General features: G+C 47.3%; 1 protein-coding gene across 1 annotated transcript in view; it reads right to left on the bottom strand.

Annotated features, from left to right (window-relative positions):
- ATP6V0B (ATPase H+ transporting V0 subunit b) overlaps positions 1–24,737 on the bottom strand; it is a 317,011-nt gene that overhangs the window by 223,438 nt on the left and 68,836 nt on the right. The window contains exon 3 of the mRNA XM_069642304.1: positions 20,536–20,619. Coding sequence (XP_069498405.1) covers positions 20,536–20,619 — 84 coding nt within the window. The remainder of the gene's footprint in view (positions 1–20,535; positions 20,620–24,737) is intronic.

Below are 24,737 nucleotides of genomic sequence, written 5' to 3'. Positions count from 1 at the left end.
ACTCTAGTGCTGCAGAAGCCAGGCCTGCAAGTTCAGCGACCCCGGGTCTTGGTGGAGGATGGCGCCTCCTTCTCTGGCGAGGAGATCTGCGACCGTCGGCAGTTTGACTGGGGGGTGGACGCTGACATGTCCAGAAGGCCCGGGAAGCAGATCTGTCTCGCCCACGCCGGTGCGACAAGGATCATCCTGCACCAGGACCGTCCGAATTGGTTGATGAGTCGCAGCAGCAACAGAAACGGTGGGAACGCATACAGGAACAGGCCATCCCAGGGGACTGAGAAGGCATCGCCCATGCTCCCCGGCTGGGGAAACCTGCTGGCGAACCTCCGGCACTTGGTGTTCATTGCGAATAGGTCGATCTGGGGATTGCCCCATTGTTGGAAGAGTAGATCCACTTGATCCTGACGCAGCTCCCACTCGTGGCACGAGCGCAGCTCCCTGCTGAATGAGTCGGCGATGGTGTTCTTTATTCCTGCCAGATGGAAGGGTACCAGAAACATCCTTTGGGCAACGGCCCAGTGCCACAGATCCTGGGCCTACTTGGATAGGGCTGGGGATCTGGTGCCTCCCTGCTTCCGGATGTAGAACATTGTGTTGGTGTGGTCGCTGAAAATCCTAACCACCTTGCCCTTAGGGGCGGGAGTAACGACCTGATGGCCCAGAACACGGCTCAGAGCTCCAGGACATTGATGAGTAGTGACCTCTCCTCCGGGAGCCAAAGGCCTCTTGCATGGTGCGCTCCCCATCCCTCCAGGGAGGCATCCGTCGTCACCGTCTCCTGATGCACCGGGGTCTGGAAGTCCATAACCCGCCACCAGATGCGCGCAGTTGCCCCACCACCGGATCGCTTGGCGGAAGGTCTCATTGAGCGGGATCTTGTCTTCGAAGTTGCCCGCTGCCTGCATCCAACAGACCGAGGAATTCTTGCAGTGGACGCATCCGCAGCCTGCACAGGCGCACGAGGATATCATGCCGAGCAGGGACTTGATGGACCTCACCCTGGCCACGTCCATGGTCGACAGCCGTTGCACCTTGCCCAGGATGGCCTTCGTCCTTTCCTCTGATGGAATCGCGACACTGTCGAGCCTGGCTCCCAGAAACAGGACGACTTGCAACGGCTCCAAGTGAGATTTCACAAAGTTGATAGAGAATCCCAGATCTGTAAGCAGTTGGACGGTCTTTGCTGTGTGCACGACGGCGAGTTCCCTTGTCTTTGCTCGGATGAACCTGTCGTCCAAGTAGGGGTAGATGTGGATCCCCTGCAGGCGCAGCCGCGCAGCCACTGGTGCTAGGCACTTGGTGAATACCCTGGGCACCGACTTCAATCCGAAGGGAAGGGCCTTGAACTGACAGTGCCGCCCTTGGACTACGAATCTCAGGAACTTTCGATGTCCTTTTAGAATGGGGATGTGAAAGTAGGCATCTTCCAAGTTCAGCGACGACAGGAAGTCGCCTTCCTCCAGCTGTCCCAGCATGTGCTGGAGGGTGACCATCCGGAACTTCTGGGACTTCATGTACTTGTTCATACAAAGGTCCAGGATGGGTCGCCAGCCGCCGGTCTTCTTTCTTACAAGGAAATATCGCGAGTACACTCGAGCCTCTTTGGGACGAGCTTGATGGCTCCTTTCTTCAGCATCGCCCTTATTTCCAGCAGCAGTTGATGGACGTAGTTTTCCTTCCTGGCCTGGGAGGAATGCGGGGGCACTTCTTTAGAAACGAGTGTGCCCTCGAGCCAGGGCATCCAGCACCCAACGGTCGGTGGAGATGGACTCCCACACGCTGACGAACTTCACCAGGCGGCCTCCCACCAGGGTGCTGAGGTGGGGGACCGATGCCACGGCCGGTTCAGTCCTGCTTGGCAGCGGCCTTGCCGCCGACAAAAACCTCCTGATTTGCTGCCTTCTCTGTAAGCCTCCTGCGACGAGGAGCTGGGTCACCTGGCGGTACGTCGAGGAGCCGCCGCCGAATCCTTTGGAGGCACCTTGCTTGCCTCCAGAGTTCCGAAAGGGCGGCCGTCGTTGCTGTAAAACAACCAAGGCCCGAGTCGTCTCCGTGTCGGCCTTGTCGGCCTGCAGTGACTCATCCACTGTGTTGCCAAACAGGTTGTTCCCGTCGAAGGGCATGTCCAAAACTCTGGTTTGCACGTCCTGGCAGAAATTGGTCACCTTGAGCCACCCCCGAAGACAAACACTGATGCCCAGCTGGCGGAAACCGGTGTCAGCAATGTCCGTGGCCACCGTTATGGCGTGGTCCGACACCACCTCACCTTCCTGCAGGATCTCCAGGGCCTCTGCCCTCTTGTCGTCCGGGAGGAAGTCCAGCAGAGGAGCGATCTTAAACCAAAGCTCCCTGTCGTATTGGGCCACAATCGCTAGGGAGTTGGCCGCTTTAACCAGTCGTCCCTTGGCGTCCAGTTTCTTCCCCTCGCCGTCCGGCGGGGAGGTTGAAGTTGAAGCAGTCGCCCCTGCCGCTTTCTTCTTGGCCGCCGCTGAGACGACAGGATCCGGGGTCGGCTGTGCCCTAAGGCACAAAGGGTCGGAATCCGTAAACCATGACTTCTTCTCGTACCTGTCTTTCTTGCCAGATGTGGACGGGTTCTTCAGGAGCAACAGTCCCTCGTCCCAGATGTCGTCAAGTAACGGGACCGAAAGTGCCGTCTTCCTCTTGGCCTCACAGTTGACAGAGGAACCCTTCCTTCTGTTCTTCGGGGCAGAGCTGGAAGAGCTCGGATACCCTGGCGATCATGGCATGGAAGGAGCCAATTTCGTCGGGCAGGGAGGCCCGAGGAGGTGGTGATGGAAGGCCCATCCCGCCGTCACCACCGTCGTCATCCGTCCCAGTCGTGGCCGTCTGTTCCTGTGTCATCCTTCAGTTCCGGAGATGGGGATGAAGGCTGCGAAGGCCCTGAAGGCTGGAAAGGCGGGGGGGGGGGGGATAGAAACGGTGGAGCTTGAGGCTCGATTGACCAAAAAAATGATACAGTTTGAAAAATCGCGAAACGCAGTAAAAGCTTGAAATCTATAGCAAGAGGACTCCCAACACTTGAACGTGCAGTAAAAATCTGAGGATGGCTGCCAGGGGAGGGGCTTAGGGAGAGGGAAGTCATTGGCTGGGGGCAGTATGACCCAGAGACCAGTGATTGGTTACTACTAAGAAAGACAGTTCAGAAACAAAACTGAAACTGATTTTTTCTTTACCGAGGATTCCCAGCCTGACGGGGAATATTCATGAGCATGTGAATCCATGCCAGACCCCATGCTGGAGAATATACAATTCCAGGCGCTTTTGAGATCAGTGAATCACAGATAGAGATAAGCAGTAACTCTTGTAACTTATTTTTTGGAAGGCACACAGCTAACTCAAGCTAGGTAATACCCACATACTTTGTTTAACCTCACAATGAAGGGCAAAGTAAAACCCAATGTTCCACTTTACTGAATGACTCAGTTATTCTAGGTAGGCAACAACCTAGTCCAGACTTATTCTGGACAAGCTAGCAACAAGTCAGGGGAAGCAAGACCCAGTTGGGGGATACTCGTACAATTACCCTCAAAGAAACCAACACTTTACTTTTGGGAAGAGGCACAACATAATCACAGGAGAGTAAAATACCTTCACATCTACTTTCTATGGGACTGGCAAAACAGTTGCTATGGAAGAAAAGAGGTTTACCATACTTTTAATAGTGCATCACACATCCATGGTAAGTAAGAACATTTGCAACTGTTCACTCTTAGAATTATTTATTTTTTTTATTTCATTTTTTACATTTGTAAAGCGCACTACAGCACGAAGGCATTGAGGCGCTTTTACAAGAAAGTGTACGTAGGCAAGAATACAAATTAGGACATGCAGTTACTTAGTTACAACATAAGGTGGTAGGTTAGAAAGTACAGTTGGGCAAACATGGTTGGTTTCAGTAGAGTACAGAGTAAGAGCTAGGAGTAACATTTCAAACAAATAGCCTGGCTTTGATGGCTTTGCGGAACGCTAGGTGGGAGTTGATGACCCTAATGTGTGTGGGTAGTGCGTTCCAGTGGGTGGCCGCTATAGCTGGGAAGCTGGAGCCCCCTGCGCGCACTCTGCATGTTTTGGGCTTGGTGATCATGTTGGTGTAGGCTAGCCTTGATGGCCTGGTGGATGTGGGCATGGCAATGCGTTGGGCGAGGTAGGGGGGTGCCAGATCATGGAGGCCTTTGTGGGTGATGGAGGATTTTGAAGATGATTCTCTGTTTAACGGAAAGCCAGTGCACCCGTCTTCTCAGGTCCGATATGTGGTCCGTTTTAGGAAATCCTGTGGCAGCGCTAAGGGCGTTGTTCTGTACAAGTTGGAGTTTGGCAATGTTTTTGCTGGATGTACCTCAAGGAGAACATTACAGAAGTCCAGTCTTGAGCAGATAGTGGCCCTAGCAATGGTGAGGCAGTTCTGTGCGGTTAAGAAGCGTCTTACTACATTGAGCAGTTTTGAGTAGTATGCCGATGAGGAAGCAAAGGTGTTGACCTGCCTGTTCATGGTGAGGTTAGTGTCTAGGTAGACTCCCAGGGTTTTAACTGTATGGGACACAGCGATGGGTATATTATCAATGGTGAAGGAGTGATACTTCTTGTCGAGGTTACCCAGGATGGTTGGTGACCCAATGAGTAAAAGCTCGGTTTGGTCACTGTTGAGGCACAGACAATTTTCTGCCATCCAAGCTTGGATGGTGCAGTAGATGGAATTAAGGGTGATCCTGTCTGCCTCAGTCACCTGTGAGAGGGATGAGCACCAGGGTGTCATCAGCGTAGTTGTTATATGAGATGCCTAAGGTGTCAAGAAGGTTAAAAAGGGGCCTGGTAAATAGGTTGCAGAGGGTGGGCGCGATGCAGGAGCCTTGAGGCACCCCACATTTGATGTGGCTAAGAGAGGCACACGCTGAGTCGGAAAATAATTTCATGGCCCTTTCCTGTAGAAACGAGGTAATCCACGCACACGCATTAGGGGAGAAGTTGGCTGCAATGGAAAGGTGATGGCAGAGAGTATTGTGGTCCATCAGGTCAAATACGGCCGATAGTTCCCAACCAACTCTTAACAAGTTTAAACACTCATCTTTTCTAGGCAAAAGGCCCAATCCTTTCAAAGTCATTCTCTTATTCTTGGAGCATGAGTGTTCCCAGTGGCAGAAGGGGGGTCACTAGGGCTAGTGACAAACAGGCAGTGTCAGAATAGGTTTTTTAGTAGCAAAAGTCAGAGTTCCTTAGGAAAACTGGGAAAACAGGTGAGTACTTTACTTCTAGGGTAAGAAGGGGGTCCAGGGGCTTCGCAGAAGACACCGTAGCAGGATTCTAGCAGTGGGGCTGGGTGCACTGGATGAGGGACCTAGCAATCACAGAAAACACCCCACAGCTACACAGAAATCCTAACAGGCTTCAGATAAGTACATACTCAATCCAACACAGTATCTCAGCATTGAAGATTTTGCTCAGGGTCTGCAGCCAAATACCCGGTCGGTGGATTCCTTGTTGTGGTGACCGATTGCAGCAGGGATCGATTAAGAAGGCTCTAGGTAAGGCTTCCCTGGCGGCTGAATGCCGTTCTGCGGATTTGACGCCTTTTCCAGGAGAACAGAAGACAGAAAATCATGGTTGAATTCTCATCATTACAAAGGTCCAGCACTCTGTTGAGGGGACTTTTCAGACTTGATTTGCATCTCTGGAGCTCTCTGGAGATCCACCAGGACGTCCACAAAGTTTCAGCGAGATTCGGAAGACCGTGCAACGCACAGTGGCTCGAAGTCCCATGGTAAGTCCCATGGTATTGGGGTATTGCAACAACGCAAGATCGCAGCAACGCGTGGGATGGCTCAAAATGCAGGTCCTCGAGTCTAGTTGGTCTCACCAGGCTCGGGGTCGTTTTTGGAGTCTCCAGGTCGATTGGAAGGCTACAGCAGGCTCCGGTTACACAGCAGGCTCTCTGGTTGCGGAAATCGTTTCAGCCTCTTCATCTTCGGTTTCGGTGGTCGACTTTTCTTCAGATTCCAAGTTCGCAGTATTTCTCAGGAACTACAGCACAACCTCTGCATTCTCTCCCCGCATTTTACAAGGGGCTATCTGGTTGTCCACTGGGATTTGTCCCCATTCAAGCAAGGCGTAGGACAAAGGGCTGGGGAGTTTGGGACTTCACCCTCGCTTCCTGCCCTCACAGACAAACTGAAGCCTGGGTGGGGGAGTCGAGGGGACTACCGCCAAAGATAAAAATCACACAAAGGAATTTCCAGCCCTGGATGCCAGGGGAAGGAACAAAAAAAAACAAGAAACTTTGAAATGGCGAAAAAAGAAGAAGACAGTTTAGGTGCCTTTACTGCACCAAATACATACAAGGTATCACAGGCACCAGCCATTGAAGGCAAGCTTGTCCCTGTAACAGAATTGTTACAGTTTTAATGTGAAAGGGGATACATTGCATCTCCCCAGCACTCCACATAAGGTGGGGCTTGCTGGCTTCACTGAATAAAATGTAAAAGGGATCCAAAGATCCTTTCTACCCTTGGGAACCGTAGTTCGGCCAAGGTTAGCAAACGAAAGTTAAAAGGGGAGCCCCTAGGGCAACCCAGCAACAACAGGCACGTATTGCCAATAAGTTGTTAAAGAGGATAACTTTTAGACACTATGGAGAGTCTTAAAAATGACACCCATAAAAAGAGTTCAAGATTATGTGCGTGTGGAAAACGTTTCCCACTCACTGACGTATTAAGTAAAAATATCCCACTAATAAAGCAAAAAGTTCTGGGGTTAACACAGGTCAGGAAGATCTACCAGTTCTGTAAAATTCTTACCCAACAAGGACTATTCTGTAATGATATGATGTGGCATTTATAACACGCCTCTATAAAAGACAAGGAGGAGGGAAATAACGATTTTACTAGGCCTTGTGTCATTCAGATCACGCAAGAGAGAAGGGGAGAATTGCCTGGGGAGAGGGGGAAGGGGAAGTGCAGTTAACTCACAAGTGCTGCTAGCGGGTGGCTCATAAGTGCAAAGAGAAGGGACTGTAGGGTTGCAGATATAAGTGCTGGGAAGCCTAGAGGCAGTGTAAGGGCAACTGGACATGCAGGATCCTGGGACCGAGTTCAGAGGGTGACCAGTGCGCAGAGCAGTCTGGTGCATCAGCAGGGGAGGAGGAAGAGAGAAAGCGGAAGCAAAAAGGAAGGTCTTGAGTTGCTTCCAGAACCAGAGGTGGTTATGCTAAAGTTTGAGAGGGGGAGGGAGGCTGTTTCAGAGGGAAGCCCCAGCCACGGAGATGGATCTGCCCACAACTCTCTGCATGGAGAAGCGTCTAACCCTCAGAGTTGGAGGTGGATGAGTGGAGAGCATGAGATGGAAGATGGTTTGGAAGACAACGTTGGTGTTACAGTAGTCCCAGGCCCCGGAAAGCGATGTGGGTGATGCAGGGAGTCTTGAAGACGATCCTTGCAGCCACGGGGAGCCAGTGAAGAGATTCAGAGCTGGAGAAATACGATCCCTGGGCTTGAGGCCAAAGACAAGTCTTGCAGTGCTGTTCTAGGTAAGTTGTAAAGGTCAAAGAGTAGAGTCAGGAAGATTTAGAAAGAGGCTGTTGCAATAGCCCAGCCTAGAGAGGTCAGTGAGCTTCTGGGGGGGAAGTGGGGAAAAAGAAGAATACCTCTGAGGAGGTGCAGCTGATAGTTTGACTTCTTAGAGACGTCAGAGATGTGAGGAGAGAAGGAGAGGGTGGAGTCCAATATGATGTGCAGGTCTGCATCTGCAGGAATGCCAATTCATGGAAAGGCCAATGATGTCATGTGAATAAATGAGCATGGAATGCTTGGTGTGTTCTTAGTTTGCCAGCTATTAGAAAGAGTCGGTAGTAAACAAAATGGCCTAATAGGGGTCCAATAGATGCACTGTTACTTCAAGTGGTAATGCCCACCCGTAAGACCGGGGTACTAAAAGCATTTTTTAAATTCGGTCTGTTTTCCCTTTCCATGGTGCCCATTGAAAATACAAAAGTAAACACTAAAGTAACAAAAAAAATTGCTGCCATGAAAAGAACAGAAGAGACTACATGTAGTCCCTTCTTCCTTTCCACTGCGCCCTGTTGCAGATTGGGAGCGGACATGCTGGAGACAGAAGTACTTCCAGCGCGTTCGCTCCCTAAAAGCAGGTAAAAGTGAGGAGGGTTGAGGGAGGGGGAAAAGTGGGGAGGTGGGGTTAGATGACTGTCGAGGGGAGATTGCGGCCGCCAGCCCTGAGGCGGCTCAGGGCGGCGGGATTACCGCCTGGTAATGCCCACGTTCTGTGTCTCCCCATTGACTGAGAGGCTGCCACACCCCCTCGCCGGGTTCCAATTGTGCTATGCAACAACGAATAAACCTACTTGTACAACTAACTGTAAAGTCAAGTATGAATGATTACAAGGCTGTAACCATAATTACAGATTAAATTACTGTCTTTTAGTGAAGATGCTGGTCTCCGTCACCTCCTTTGGTTTAGAAGAACAAGTTGCTCTCTTACCTGGTAACTGTCTTCCGATGGGATGGTCCGACGACATATTCCATATCTGTGACAGTAATCACCAACGCTGTGCTGCTTCGGAAAGTGCCTGTAACTCACTCAGCGAGCGGAAGTGACCGCAACTAAAAAACACAGTTTTAAGTGTTAACAGTCTCAAAGGGCACGAATGCCAAGGCTCAAACGGAGCACCCATCAGAAACTTGAGGACAAGGTTCAAATCCCAACCGGGCACCTGGAAAGGTGACGGAGGGAAGACATTATGAGCCCTTTCAGAAACTGAAAAATTAAAGTGATTCTAAAATAAGAACACTTTAGACGAGCGCTTAAATATGGACAGCGCCGTCAAGTAACCTTTAATGGTACCCACTTGCAAGCCCCTGTGGGCTAAAGAAAGCAAAAAAGACAGAACCACAGGCATGTCACATGAAAACGGATCCACATTCATAACCATGCACCAGTCGCAGAACTTTCTCCAACGGCAACGGTACATGGACTTTGTTGCTGGCCTTCTGGCCGAAAGCAACACCTCCATCACGTCTTCAGGGAGGTCCCAATCCTTACACCTCAACCTTTCAGAAACCAAGCGTGAAGGTTGAGGGATCTGACCTCTGGATGGAGAATCTGACCCCTCCCACCCCCCGTGAGAGCAGATCGTCTCGTTAGGGAAGACGACGTGGAGGGCAGATAGACAAGTCGAGAAGGTCCGGGTACCACGTCCTCCGGACCCATGCTGGAGCAATGAGGATCATCCGGGAGCCGAACCTCCGTAGCACTTGCGGGATGAAGGGAAATGGAGGAAACGTGTACAGCAGTGGGAATGACCACTCCACCCCAAACGCGTCTCCTAAGGCTCCTCTTGGAGGAAATTCCCGTGAGCAGAACCTTTCGCATTTCCGGTTGACACTGAGGCGAAGAGATCCACTGGAGGGGTCCCCCAAAGGGCAAAGCTCTCCAGGAGAATCTCCTGAGCCAACTCCCACTCGTGAGAGATCGCGCTCTGCCTGCTCAGAGCGTCCGCCGTCTCGTTTTAGTCTCCGGCCAGATGAACTGCCGAGATCGAAACTTCCTGCTGGATTGCCCAGAACCAGAGCTGCATCGTCTCCCTGCACAGAGGAAGCGACCCTGCCCCACCCCCTTTTTGTTGAGGTAGTGCATGGCCACTGTGTTGTCCGTCAAGATGTCAGGTTTCTTGATCCACGTTCAAGTTATTATGCTGCAACATTTGGTGATGTGGGCTTAGAAAATCTAAGATGGCCGAAAAGCCCACATTTGTGCCAGAATCCAGGAAAACTGCGCCATTTTGCGCACACCAAAATGGTCGCCTAACCTGCCACCCACCAGTGCGAGCATGAAGGGCCAGAAGCGCCATGAGTGAAACGTGGTGCCAAAGGAAAAACAGCAGTGCTCGTTAGCTCAAAAAGCGCTTTGAAATCACCTTTGTTTCTCTGAAATGCAAGCTCAAAATGCCCATTCCAAACATCGCACTAAAATCGAAATGTTTAAAATAAATGAGTGACCTACTTTTAAGTGTCACATAGGTTGCAACTGTTTAAATGTCATAGTTTTGAACTTCGAATCAGCATTCTAGCTTTGTGTGTAAAAATTGTAAGTTTGATTTGAATGAAGAAAAACTGGGAACAAAAGTGACATTTAGCAGAAGCCTGGCTTAAGGAGACTGAATTCTGCCTGACAACTACCCCCGACAGGAGTGGAAAGTTACCCAGCAACCGCATTCCCAGGCCTGGCCTCCCTTCTGCTGCACCACCAAAAGGAGATCACACCTCTCTGATTGAATCAGAAGAGGGGCACCTGGGACTGCAAAGGAAACGGAACAATGAACCTTTCTTGGCTCAGGCAAAGGGGGGGGGGGGCGGGGGTTGTAAATGGCTTCCTCTTGGAAGAAACTGGGCGGAGCAGTGCTTCTGGGAGCCACCTGAGCTGGAGGCGGGGACAGACAGAAATCCCCATGTGCTTTGGAACCTAAACCACACCCATCAGGGCCAGAGCAGAATTTTAAAAAGATGGATAATTCATAGCACATAACTGTCAAAATTATATAAATAATATTCTTGTGATTTTTCTGTGCACATTTTAAGAGGTGTTAGGACTCTGTGGTATGTTCTGGGGGGTAGTAGCGGAAAATAAGTTATTACTCCAAATGTCTGTATGTTAAAAATCTGACACCATCATCTGATACCCATAGTCCTTGCGCATGTTTGTGTAAATTCTGGAAAAGTTTAGAGGTTGTGGTCTTGATGAAAAGGGCAGAATTCTGTCAGAAGTGGACACAACATTTTACAAAGACAGGGATCAGATGAGTTGGTGCTACAGAATATGTTAACTGGACATATTAGAAAAAATTGTACATAGATAAATATGTATTTGGATGAAAAATAGATGTGTGTGCAAATTGACAAGGGGAGGATCCTCTGACCCATAAACATACCTCATCACGATGACACTCCATTTCCTCCCTCCAATCAAGGGAGAGCGGAGACCTTGGCCAATGATAAGTTGTGAGGGGCAGGCTTAGTTATGCCCACGGACACACCCATTTTCAAAAGACATAAAAAGAGCCACTAAGACCCAGGAAGAGACATTCACTTTCCACTTCAAATTGATTTCTTGCGAAGCATTTTGCCAGACTACTTCAAATCCAGACAGATCCAGAATTTAGACTCCAGAACTTAAAGCAAAGGGGACAAACCACAAGCTGAATCCTTTTCAGCAGGCCTCAAAATCTTTTGCAACCTGATTCAACAGCCGGGCGAGCTGTTTGATTCTAGCCTAGAACCCTGTGCCAGAAACACCCAGAAAGCAGAGCTGTATCCAATGCCGAGACCAGAACCAGGGATCCAGAACCGCAGCCCAGACCCAGACCAGACCGCTGTGAGCAGAACCAGTGCCAGAGACCGTCAATCTGACCAGATCTTGACGGCCTATTTCAAATTTATAGTGCGAGTACCCAGCCAGAACTGTGCATAGTCATCTATTAGTTTAAAATAAGCTTATCCCCATCCAATTCAACCTGCCTAGAACTGCATAGAAATCGTGTGTCCATTCTGTGATTTCAAACCTGTGAAAGTGTCAAGTGCCATTCTGAACTTTAAAAAAATGTCATTTCTGAAAATCTACCTCCACTAAATAGTCTGCATCTTTGGAACCGCATGTGCTAGGAACGTAATTTCATTTTAAAGCTAAGATCCTGAGCTTTCCAACCAACCCAGAACCGACTTACTTCTAGTTTTTCCATAATCGCGCTCGACGCATTCGGAAAAAGTGCCGCAAATTGAAAACTAGCTCAAACTTCTTCACCTGTCAAAAATAGCTGTCTCTTGCTTTGCATTGCTGAAATTCGTTTTCAACCTGATAATCCCTCATGAATCATTGCTAATGTTGACCTGAACTAATTCAAAGTAGCTGTCACCTACCCTGAATCTCCTATAAGGAATTAAAATAATTTTTAGCATATTTTCACTTCTTTGCAAATCACATTTAAAGTATTTTTGCCTGTGTTTTAAAATCATCCCTGTGCTCTAAGCTTGCTAGGGGGGAACTGAATTGGTATTGCATTTGATGGTATTCCTGAAAATTGTGTGCTCTCCTTCCACCTCTTTATACTGCATAGGGGGAAGGGGGAGTGAATTGCCACAAGGGGAAAAGTGATTATATTCTCTCTTGTTGAAACCATATCAGTTTATTTCTGTGCTGCATTCTTTCCATCATTGTTTTTCCTTGAAACCATAAAAGCATTCTCAGCTACCTTATCCTTCCTATACCAACTCCTAAGTGATTACAAAAGTGTGCTAGTGTATTATCCATTGTTGATCACTGTCATATTCATAAGTGTGCGATCAAATATTAATTATAATAGTGTGATATATATTGTTTAATTTTCACATAAATCTGTTAATTTGCAAAACAAACTTACTTCTTGGCTCAGTGAGGTCAGGGGGATTCAAAGAGAGGGGCGTTATACAAGGGTTTATCATCCAGAGCCATGAACTTGTCATAAAAATATATAATTAAGGGCTTGCATTGGGCATCCCAGACTCGGCATTGACTTAGTTGGAGTGCTGAATTGAAGTCCCTTAACAAGGATCAAGTCATTCTTTCCTCGCACAGTCGGCAGAAAAGCCTTCAGGGCAAGCCTGACGGCCCTCAGCTCCAACAGATTGATATGAGTCTGGAATCCGACAGAGACCAACGACCGCTGACTGTCAACTCGTTGGCATGAGCTCCCCGTCACGATCGTCGCCTCCGGCCAGAGTAGCCAAAAAGGAGCCCCCTTCATCAGATTGCCTTTGACGGCCCACCACAGACGGTCCTGGGCAACCGAGGACAGCACCTGAACAGGGTCCGACATCCTGCCGGAGGACTGAAACCACTGGAGCTTGAGTGCCCATTGCAAAGATCTCATCCCCAACCTGGCCTCTAGCACCAGAGGAATGCAGGATGCCATGAGGCCGAGCAATCTCAAGAACTCGAACGCAAGGAGACTCCAGGCATGTTGGAACTTGTTTACCATCTGCTGAATGTGATGGGGAGGAAAACACTGCCCCAAGGACGTGTCGAGCACTGCTCCGATGTACTGGAGCCGCCGAGTTGGCGTCAAGTGGGACTTCAAGTTGAGGGAGAAGCCCAGCCTGTGAAGGGAGTGGCAGGTGACGGACAGATGATCCAGGACTTGCTCGGGAGAGTGTGCCCTGATCAACCAATCGTCCAGGTAGGGGTAGAGGTGAATCACCCGTTTCCTGAGATACGCTACCACCACCATGAGCTTGGGAAAATCCCTCGCGGCGGAGGTCAATCAGAACAGCAGGACCCGAAACTGAAAGTGCGAGTCGCCAACCCCGAACCTCAGGTACTTCTTGTGCTTGGGATGGATCGGCACATGAAAAAAGCGTCCTTGAGGTCGAGAGACACCAACCAGTCCTGAAGTTGAAGGGCATGGAGGACTTGAGAGCGAGTAACCATCTTGAACTTGTCCTTCCTGAGGAGTTTGTTCAAACCCTGCAAGTCCATGATGGGTCTCAAATCCGCCCCCCACCCAGTCTTTCTTCTAAATCAAAAAATTAGGGGGAATACCATCCCTTGTTCCTCTCCGCTACAGGCACCAGTTCTATGGTGCCTTTCTCCAGCAAGGATTGAATTTCCTGTGCAAGGAGCAGATCCGAACTCTTCAAAGAGATTCCCTGGTGGATTGTCGTGAGGCCTCTGCCGGAAAGGACAACAGTAGCCGTGGGCTATGATCTCCAGAACCCACACATCTGAAGTAATGCCATGCCATTAGACAAGATGCTGCGCCAGCCTTCCCCCAACCTGCGAACCATGGGACATGGCCTCATGACTGAGCTGAAGCAGCTGCGGCGTTGCCTGAGGGCAAAGAGGCAACTGCCCGAGCGGCCTTGGCATCTCGAGTACCCTGCTTTCCACCTCTGGCACTCCTACGGTGGCCCCTTTGACTGGCAGCTCCTCTCGCTTTACCAAAGGATGAGTAATAACCAAAGGAACCTCCCCTCCATTGCCGTCCCCTAGTACGAAAAGGCAGAGGTTGGCGAACTGCAGCGCCCAACGACTTTGCTGAAGCTTTGGAGGTCTGAAACCTCTCAAGGCTCTCGTCAGCCTTGCTGCCAAAAAGAAGTTCACCGTCAAAGGGCATGTGGAGGAGCCGGGCCTGCACATCAGGAGCAAACCCTGACTTCCGCAATCACGCAAACCTGCGTATTATGGTGCTCGCCGTCATGGACCGCCTGACGCAATCTGCCATGTCCAAACCCGACTGAACGGCCTCACACATTACATCCTTGCCATCCTGGACCATAGCAAGAAAACCATCCCGTTCGTCCCCTTCGGGAATATGTTCAGCCGCTAGGAAACAGTCCCACAGAGTGTGCGTGAAACGTGACAAACGCACATACAGAGTTGGCCGCCTGAAGAGCCATACCCCCTGAAGAAAATACTTTCTTCGCCCAACCATCAAAACGCTTGTCGTCCCCATCAGGAGGGATGGAAGGATACGACGCCTGCACCACCAAACACTCCGGAGTGGGGTGCTTGGTCAAGTAGCAGGGGTCGCTGCTGGGTGGTATTTTTGCGGCAAAGACTTGCCCACTGCTGGGAGACTCTCCGGAACAGTCCAAGCCGCTGCCACCCTCCTCGCAAGAACCACATGGAACGGCAGTACCGGGTCAGTTGGTGGACCTTGGTTGAGGATATCCGCGAGGTCATCCTGAAGAAAATCCCCTGGGGGAGCAGACCACCCCAAGTACTCGGTGAGCCTAGACATAAGACAGCGGTACAAGGAATCGGCATGGGTGCCAGGCTCAGGCCTACAAAACTCCACCTCCGGAGAGGTGTCCAGACCACTGGCGTTGTGCAGGGACTGACGCAGGTCCTCAATCTAGCCATGACCCGAGAGAATCTCATCTGGCACCGTATCAGGAACCATGCCATCATCAGAGCTCTCATCCACCTCCGAAATGTACTCAAGATGGCGGAAAGTGGGGACAGAATGGGGAACAAAGCCATGCTTGACCTTGGCCAGAGCCTTTCTAGGGGGTTCCACGGTGCCCTGGGATACCCCTGTCGAAACAGCCTAGAAAGGCGTCGAGTGAATCGGCGTCTACGCCGAATGCGACGCCGACAGCATCGACGGCGTAGACACAGGCCTCGAGGGTGGAGCCCCGAGCATGTCCATCGACATCCTGGGCGCCGATGGTGTTGACGACTTACTCGGAGGCAGAGCCTCAAGAGAGTCCCTCGACGACCTCAGCGCCACAGGCGTCGACATCTTCCTCGAAGACGTCACAGGCTCGCACGGTCTCGAGCGCGTTGAGGACCGGGACCTGGAATGGGCATGATTAGAATGATTCCCCTTGTCCGAGCGAGACCGCTCCCGCGAATCGTGCCGACCACCCGACCCTGAAGGCGAACAAGCAGTCTCTCTAGTCCAATCACGACCGACCCCACGTGGAGGCGTGGACGGACCAATGCCCTGCGATTCGAGAATTGCTAGCATTTTCTTACCGAAGGAAGACCATTCCTCTGGCGTTGCATGCTTGGTGGGATAAGCGACCTGCCAACGGGCAGAGTACTGGGAAGAGGATGGGGAAGGCGACCGATGACGGCACTTCCGGGAGTGCCTCGAAGAGGCAGAGGAGTGGCGGGACCCACTCCGGGACCGAGACCCACTGGACTTCCGACGACGATGCGGAGCGTCACCCCTCGAATCATCCGTCGAAAGCCCTGTGGACCTCGACTTCCGGTGCTTGGACACCTTACCGACCGACAGTTTCTTCTTGCGCTCCCACAAGGTTTTGGGCGTAAGCGACTGGCAGTCGACACAATCATCCGTGTTGTGGGCCTTCCCGAGGCACAAGAGGCAGGCGTCGTGAGAGTCAGTCACCGACATCTTGGGCCCGTAGTCCCCGCACTTCTTGAAGACCGGCCGCGGGGTGTAAGAAGAGGTAGACAACTCGAAGGACTTAAAATTCACGAACAGGGTTGAAGAACCGAAAGAACAGAAACTCCAAAGAGTCGAGGCGCGCCGAGATCTATGAAGCAAACACGTTTGCGGAAAAAGCGGAACTGAGGCTACAGGCGTCGTGCGTCCTACTTAGAACATCCGATGCCGGCGTCACCGGAGGAGGTCCTCGAGGGCGGCATATCGACAGACGCAGGACGCAGAAAGATTTTCCGAAGCAGCACAGCTGTGGTGATTACGGTCATAGATATGGAATATGTCGGCGGACCCAATCCCCTCGAACTTACCACTTATGAAATGGTGTTATGTTGGCGCGCCCTTTGCTCTTGCTGTTCCCTTTTATTCTTCAGTATTTCATGCTTGCCGCATCCACCTTAACCGTCATGTCCATCATATGGCACGTTATTTCTGGCTAGAGTTTCTGGTTAGAAAAATGGAAAATTCAGACATTCCATTCTAAAAGCAATGTCTGACAAACCAAGTCTTGAATCAAGTAATGCAAGGCGATCAGTCTTCTTTTTTATAATAGTTTGCACCTTTGGCCCAATGTCTGCTGATACAAGTTGGCTTCTTCCTCTAGCAGGGTCAGGTGGTGTACTGACCAATTGAACTGCTGCCACTGTATGAGGTTTGCAACTACTTCCAAATGTGGGCCACTTGAGTCAATGCAGGGTTGTCAGATTGAGGAGGGCACTTTATCCAAGTTAAACTAGTTTGCTCCTCTCTTTAGGATAATAGCAACGTACATAGTCTCATCATTTGAAGAGGTTATTGGATTTTACTTTGCCTCTGAAGTAGCCATCCCATACGCAACTCATCTACATGTTCCTCTCCTTCAGGGAACAGATGCATTTAGTCTGACTGTCCCCACTATGGCCCCCTTGTTACAACCATCTCGTAAATCCAAGAGATGGTCCTCTAGTTTGCTCATTTCTTCATGATGCTCACATTTTTGTGTGCTGTGTTTTATTAATAATGGAGCCTCAATAAATGGAGGTTGGGATTTGACTCAGAAGCATGCAATCTTTGCTCATTCTGCATTGAAGTCCAGATAGGTTTATCCATCGCCAAGGCATTTTAAGACATTTGGCCCAAAAAAGGTCCAGATATTTTTGGACAAGTGGAACCAATGTTTATTTTGAACCACTCGGCTTCTTGAGACTTTCCTCCTCAGTCGATTTAACAATTTTATGACTAGAAAGTACATGTATGTGGGCCTTGAGGGTAGTAAGCCATGCTAGGGTTAGTGGTCTTTGCCCCATTGCCCAAGATATGCAGTGGCATTGAGGTCGCCATCTCTTTAAAAAGGCCCCAGTCCATATTTTAAGCAATAGCACGATGTTTCCTCTCTCGATGGCAAGAGGTGTGGTTCTTCTACATGCTGTGCAACTAGTTTCTTCCTGATCCCATTCAAGACAACCGTATTCACAGGTACTTGCACAACATTTTAAAGTTGAGAACTTTAAAATGGTATACAAATATTCTCATTAAGGCATGGTGTCAAATTCTCTCCGATCTATCCATCGCACCTATTTTCAATGGTTTACGTCAAAATGTAAAGAAAGTTGCTCCTGCCTCTAGGTGAAAGGGCCAGATGGAACAAAACAAATCTCAAGGTTACGTGTACACAAAGGACCAAGATGGTAGGAACAAGTAAATTATATTGGCAGGTATACGCCATCTCAACACCTACTTCAAGATTTGTTAGATAAATTATGAAAGTAGAAAAAGCCATTTCAGCCAAGTGATACAGTGCCACCCAACAGTCATCACTGGATGTTCACCACCAACTGAGAGCCACAAAAGCAACGCATTGTGGGTATACAAATTAGGCCAAATGCATGCCTTTGATTTTAGACATCAGTGTAGTATGAGTCTTGTGGTTAGAGTATTGGAGCATGTGTAGTAAAACCTGCAAAGTTACAGTAAAAAGGTACAAATATTCCAGTCCACCAACTAGATGTTGGCCTACGTACAGCACGCGATTCAGAAACAAATTCACCCTGCAAAAATATATTTCAGTGACTTTTGAGGTCGCTGATGAGATGTACACTAGGTAGTTCATTATTTTTAGCACTGAACAGCATGTTGTGGCTGCTCCGATGGCTGGCCCAAAAAATGCTTATTTTGTTCAAGCATGCTTCTTTACATTTATTAAAAACAGCATAGATGTATGTACAGTGTAAGAGGGCAATAACAAAAAGTAGGACAAACATGTGAAAAGTGGGACTAATCACAGGAATTAGTCCAGTCTCGCCGAAAGGGACTCTGCACTTCTCCCGCCACCAAACCCTGCTTCGCAACAACCTACCCTACCTATGGGTTGAGGCAAGTGTGACCTCACCAAGAGAGACTCCAACTGTGGGGACAAGGACTCCCGGTTCTATGAGGAACTCCCTAAACGGTATCATGCAATAACCTTCTTAGGAATACCATACAAAGACTAGTTTGAAGAGAATACCACCATATGTTCCTGTGCATGTCACTTTAAATTGAAAGCTCTATTTAACTGGGATGAGGAGGATGGATCAGGGAAAGATGCAGCAACAAGCGGAGAGAGACACGAATGACCGCCAGTGACGCCCCATGGCAATGTAGTACCTGAGAGGGGAGAAGACAGACTGAGAAAGCCAGCAAGTTACAAAACTGCTTGCGTGCAGAGAGCTGAGAGATAAACAGATGGTGGCGGCATGACCACAGCAATTTCATGGTAGACCGTCGGCCTCCAGAACTACACCAAAACCACAACGCGGCTAAAACCGCATAACGTCCTATCCCTGAAGAGACGGACGTCTGTCCAGAAGGAGAATACGCAGTACAGGACATCGAAGCAGTAAGATAAGCCATGCGGGCAAACAGAAGAGGGGCCCCAGTGACGTTATCCCTGAGAATACCAGGGAACACAGAAAACAGACCCAGCAGACAGCCAGGTTATCGTTATGTAACTGCTCATACTCGTCCCAGTCAAGTTATCAAAAATATAACATGTAAAGTAAGAGAAATGAATGATGGTAATAAGAGAAACCTGGAAACCATACAAATTAAGAGAGAAAGGAAAACTACTACAAACACCTGGTGAGAAAGGCAGAGTGACAGGTGTCCAAGGACAGACTATAAAGAGAAAAAATATTATAAATTAAGCAGTAGAAAAGAGATTCTCAAGTAAGAATTGTAAAGGTTGGACTTCACTACCCTGAGAAAAGGAAAAAATATCCTTTTATTGTAAAAGGAAAGGGAGGGGGACATAGGCAAACGGAAACCATTAATACAAAACAAGGTCAAAGAGACCTGGTTTTGAGAAGAAACTAAAGTATAACAAATAGGGCTTGCAAAGTCTACTAGCCCACTAGCATGGGCTAGTAGTTTTTATGAAGGGTGAGTACCATTTGCATGATACTCTACCTTGCTGGCGAGTATGGGGATGTTAGAAACATATTTTTCATTTTACTGCAAACAAAGTTTGTTTGCAGTAAATGGCAAACAGGTTTCGCAGTGCATGCTCAACAGAATTGCACCAAATATGAAGTGTGCTTATGGCGCCATGCACCATTTTACAAAAAGCACAGATAAATATTTTGTCACCGGTAACGTTGGGGCAAGTGGTGTCTAGTCAAAGGATTGAATATAAAGGGTCGACAGGTCAAAGGATCGACACCAAAGGGTCGACAGGTCAAAGGATTGCATTTTTTTTTGGGGAAAAAAGTGGTTTTAGCAAAAAAGGGTGGTTGGGGGGAACCCCCCCCCCCCAAAAAAAAAAGTGAAAAAATAAAAATAATGGATCCTTTGACCCGTCGACCCTTTCGTGTTGATCCTTTGACATAGAACCGGGGCAAGTGCATTTCTCTTAGTTTGAGGACGTTAACTAAGGAACTTGACATACAAGTCTAGTGGGATTTTTAAGAATGTGAAAGGCCTGATCAAATCCTGAAAGAGTTACACTAACTGATCAAAGAAGTGAAAAGACTTGAAAAATCACCTATTAAAACGAACTTTGCAAGAGGCAAAGCTCAAGAAAAGGGTGTCATTCTCCGGTCTTTAGTTGTTAGAATAGTGGTATGGTCAGTTAAGGTTAGTTTGGACTGTAACCTTAACAGTTTCTTTGGGACATTGACAGATAACTGAAGAGCACCTTACTTTGTAGCTATGGAACACCCCCATAGCAATAGAAACATGGAGACCGTATTCTAATTTTTTAAAAATAAAAACAGCTTTGAAATGTCAAGAGTATGTCCTCATTCTGACCCGCCACAAAAGCCAATCAATTTTTTGATTATGACCAATGAAGGGGGTAGTCTCCCCATGTCTTGATTTCAAACATGAGTTGGGAGGCAGGGAAGGAAGTGTTCAGCACAAGAAAAAACACATGCAACACAAGACACAAATGGGAGACTGCCTATGCAGAAGAAAATCCCAGTTGTAAAAAATGGACAGTGTACACAAAACAATTTTTAAATGGTGTACAACAGTTGGCAAAAAGATGAATATGTTGATCATGAAATTAAAGAAATTATCCAAGGTACTCAAGACAAGGATTTGCTTACCAGGCTGCTCCAACTACAGAGAGTGAAATGGACAAGCCAATGCCAAGGCTTGCCCACATGAATGGCGAGGTTTCTGTGAGGAACCTGTAAAGAAAAAAAAAGAAAAAAAAAGAAATTCCAAATGACAGCCATCAAAACTCAACCAACATTTCAGAAAGCAAATAAAAAATTAAAGAACTAAAGTTGGAAAATGTAATCTGGTTGAGAGCATGTTTATAAGGGATTCATGGTGCCTACTTGCTAAACCAAAAGCTGCACATATGTTCCTCAAATTACCTTAAACTGGGACACCCCCCCTAAAATTGATGTGGTATGGATTGTAGACTTTTTGAACCCTTGAAACGGATAGTTCTTGCAATATTTCACTAGTTCAGACTTGTGTAGAAAAACACTTTAAAAAAAGCATTTTTCTACAAAGCTCAGAGGTAAAAATAATCAAACGGCACAAAGAAAAACATTAGCCCAGAAGACGGTTACTGAATAAAAAACATTTCAAATACGAACAGAAGAAATTAAAAAGTTCCACGTTATACGTTTTGCAGATATCTCCATTTGCACAAACTGACACATAGAGATGACTTAAAACAGTGAAATGCATACTACGCAATTCTTAAAAGGAATGCAGACAAGGACCCAGCCCCCACCAAGTCCTGGGCCACCAACAAAAGGAATCGAAGAATGTACAAACCTTTGAGTTCACACACAGTCTGGAGGAAGCCAAGGTGTGCCTACAGTTCACACTGGAGGAGATTACTCTGGCCCCCACAAAGATCGCAGTTACAAATGAAGGACTCACAACGGAGTGACATAATTAACAAGTACCCATGTTCATACATAGGTTTCTTGTCTAAGAGGGTAGCTCCCACTCATCAATAGTATCGACCACTCTGAATAAGTGACCCAAGAGTCATGGAAGTAAAAGAGCAAAACATTTTCAGAGGCCAGACTGTAGGAATATACATTTCCAAAAACAAGTGAATGACAATTGAGTAGTAATGCTGATCACATGGAATACTCCGGTCCTGTGCATACTAGTCTTCCCCAGCTTCTGTATAGGAAACACAGTCGGCCCTGCTCGCCATTTGTAGCCCACAACAGAAGAATAGTATCTAGCACACTGCTTCCTCATCTGTGGTTAGAGTGCCCCAGTGTACAGAGTCAGGGTACCCATTGCTCTCTCTCAAGAAAGGTACATTTTATACCCCGACCCCTTCAAGTTTTTTGTGTAAGGGAGATTGTTAGGAAAGATTCCTCTGTAGTGCAACTTTCCTTCCATTTCAATTGAGCCCCAAAGCTTTTGGCATCTGACCTTTTTACACCACAACACTGGCTTTTACTCGTCTGTTATGGGGAAATGACAGGTCCTTCAGGCTGTTAGTACTGGGAAACATTGTTTCCCTTAGTCGTGTTACTAATTTTAGAAACGTATCACTTTTGGTAACTTTATCATTGTACAATGCGGTACACTTTGTTTTGCCCTAGACTAACACTCAAGAGTATTTTTGGTTACTTTAGGTGTGCTAAATGTACAAGCTGGTGGCAGCAGTGACCTACCATTTTTTGGTGCATTTCATTTTAGCCTTAACACGTTTGGCTACTAACTGGCTAGCGGTCAACAGTGACAGCCAGAACTAGAGCTAGTACATTGGAAGAGAAACCCAAAAGAGAAACCCCAACAATAGTATACGTGTCAAAATGTTCGACTCAGAGTGCACGTATAAAGAAATGCATCACTAAACACTGGGCAATACTCACCAGCGATGAACGCACAACGTCTTTATTCCAAACCAAACCAGTATTTGCATATCAACGCTCAAACAATTTACGAGATTTACTGGTGAACACAAGACATTGCAAGTAAAAAACAAAAACAGAAAAAACAAGGTACCTACCCATGTCTGAACTGCAATAATTGCAACAGTAACATTAAAGGGAACACAGTATCACACCCACACGCAGGAGAAAAAAATCCTCAGAGATTTTGGGACATGTGACTGAGAACTGCATATACTGTATACTTTGTCCTTGTGGACTATGTTACGTGGGAGAAACAGGACGGAAGCTTAAAACTAGGATGAGCGTGAAACAGGACGGAAGCTTAAAACTAGGATGAGCGAACACAAGTCGTGCATACGTAACAAAAATCCAAATTCAGCTGTGGCAAGAGACTTCAATCAAAAACAGCATACAGCAGCTCAGTTGAGGTTCCAAGTATTGGAAGTACTGAGTAACCAACAACCAGGTATAGATCCACGAAAGAGACGCCAACAAAGAGGCGTACTGGATAGATCGGCTGGACAGCTTATCACCCAGGGGAATGAACGAAGAGTTCGATTTAAACTGTTTTATATTAACTGTTTCCTATGAGTTGGTCGATTTAAACTGTTTTCTATGTACTGTTTTCTATGAGGTTATTGGTTTGATATAAAAATCAGAGCACAAGTGACTTATCTAACCTGACCAGCGCATGCTGCGCATTATAACTGTGTTGAAAATATATCCTATGGACGGAATTGCATTTTTGATCGCTATAACCAACATTATTCTTATTCCAACCTCACATTGTTTATGCATGTTTAGCCACATAGCATGGTTAAGTGTTTACAGGACCAAGTTATTGTTGTAAAGCATTTTTATTTACTTTAGATGTTTTCTATTCTTAATTTTTAATTGTTTATTGTCATGGCGATATCCCTTTTTATTTTATTTATTTTAGGTTACATTTTCGGGTTGAACCATACAAGGCAAGATAAGAGTATTATTAGAGTATGCATAATGCATGTTTGCCTTTCATTTAGTCTATGTTATGTCATACAAAGCTACATGAGTTTGCGAGCAATCAGCATCGATATATGTTCACATTTCAAATCAGCCCCAAGCAAGATGGCGGCATACACATGGACAAGCCACCATCTTATAGGAGGCATTGCCGTGGTAACCGCAGCCTCACTCTGAACAGAACCGATCGTTTACTTAAAGCGGTCTGACACAGAATCGTGACTCAGCGAGACACGTATCCTGTGCTGAAACATTCCACACAAGTTTGGGGTTTGATGACAGATTATCGTGCAGACGGTCTCATAGATGTTAAGTGTACGGCGGTAAAGCGGGCTAGCAGCACGCTTTAATGAATGCTATTTTTCAACACAGGTCAACTTGTGAATTTAATGCAAAGCGGTGGAGCCGCACATTGAAAGACAAACCTTTAAGTTTGAACACGCTAGCGATTTACTGGCTAAAGTCAGCCATTTTTGACATTGACACATAAGAATTCTACATGCATGTTTAACGTGGTCACCATGGGATAAAGCACGGGGTTTGAGTGAGTTATTAGCAATTTATTTGTAAACTCACACCCTACCCGCTCAATTGGAATACTATTAACATCAGGCACCACAGCAATATCATCACTGGCCAGTATAACCGTTTACACATAAGGTGCAGTAAAACATTAAAAACAGAACGGGAAGCTGGGCACAGATAAAGTATATTAATAAGAGGCTGAAAAATGTGATGTTAAATTGTAAAATTGTTATCTATTAACTTGTTGACTCTTTCTTTTATTATTTTTTGTCGTGTTTATGTCTGTGTATGCGGGACCCGTTGATTTTCCATTTTATGTGATGTAATATGGTATGCTTTTTTGTTTTTTACTTTTGATTATGCTGTCCTTTACATAACTGGTTTAACTGTTACCAATATCTAATGTTTGGCCACAATTTATTTGATTACATAGGCACCGATGAAGGACTGTTGAGTCCGAAATGCTTTGGCCATTTTGGGTTATGTTGCCCATCAGAAAGGCGATTGCTTACAATTACTTTAAATAAACCACCAAGTTCAAAGAATTAATGAGTCGTTAATGTGAACCAACAAAATATTAAACTTTTTTTGAAATCCAATTGGGATCCAAGGGTGTGCGGCCCACATCGCAGGCAAGTTTGCCTAGGTCTTCCTTCACATACTTCACTCGTATCGTGCTGACGCATGTAGCATGATTTAGTGGGCTGCACCCCAAAATACAGTAGTATTCACATACCTGTGCTTAAAACAAGCAGAAACAAAGCGGTGCCCGGTCCAGTTCCTTGTGCCTCTCTTCTAGCGGTCAACATTGCCATGACACAAGATTATTTGCTGGTCAGTTGGCCATCTTTTCCTTTAGCCTTCTTCCTGGCCTGCGAGTCCATGAAAATACTTAAATG

Source organism: Ambystoma mexicanum, chromosome 1q, assembly GCF_040938575.1.
Source record: "Ambystoma mexicanum isolate Mex_15411 chromosome 1q, UKY_AmexF1_1, whole genome shotgun sequence".
In the NCBI taxonomy this organism is placed as follows: domain Eukaryota; kingdom Metazoa; phylum Chordata; class Amphibia; order Caudata; family Ambystomatidae; genus Ambystoma; species Ambystoma mexicanum.
Note: the sequence above shows the minus strand (reverse complement) of the source record. Positions and strands in the feature narration are given on the sequence as shown.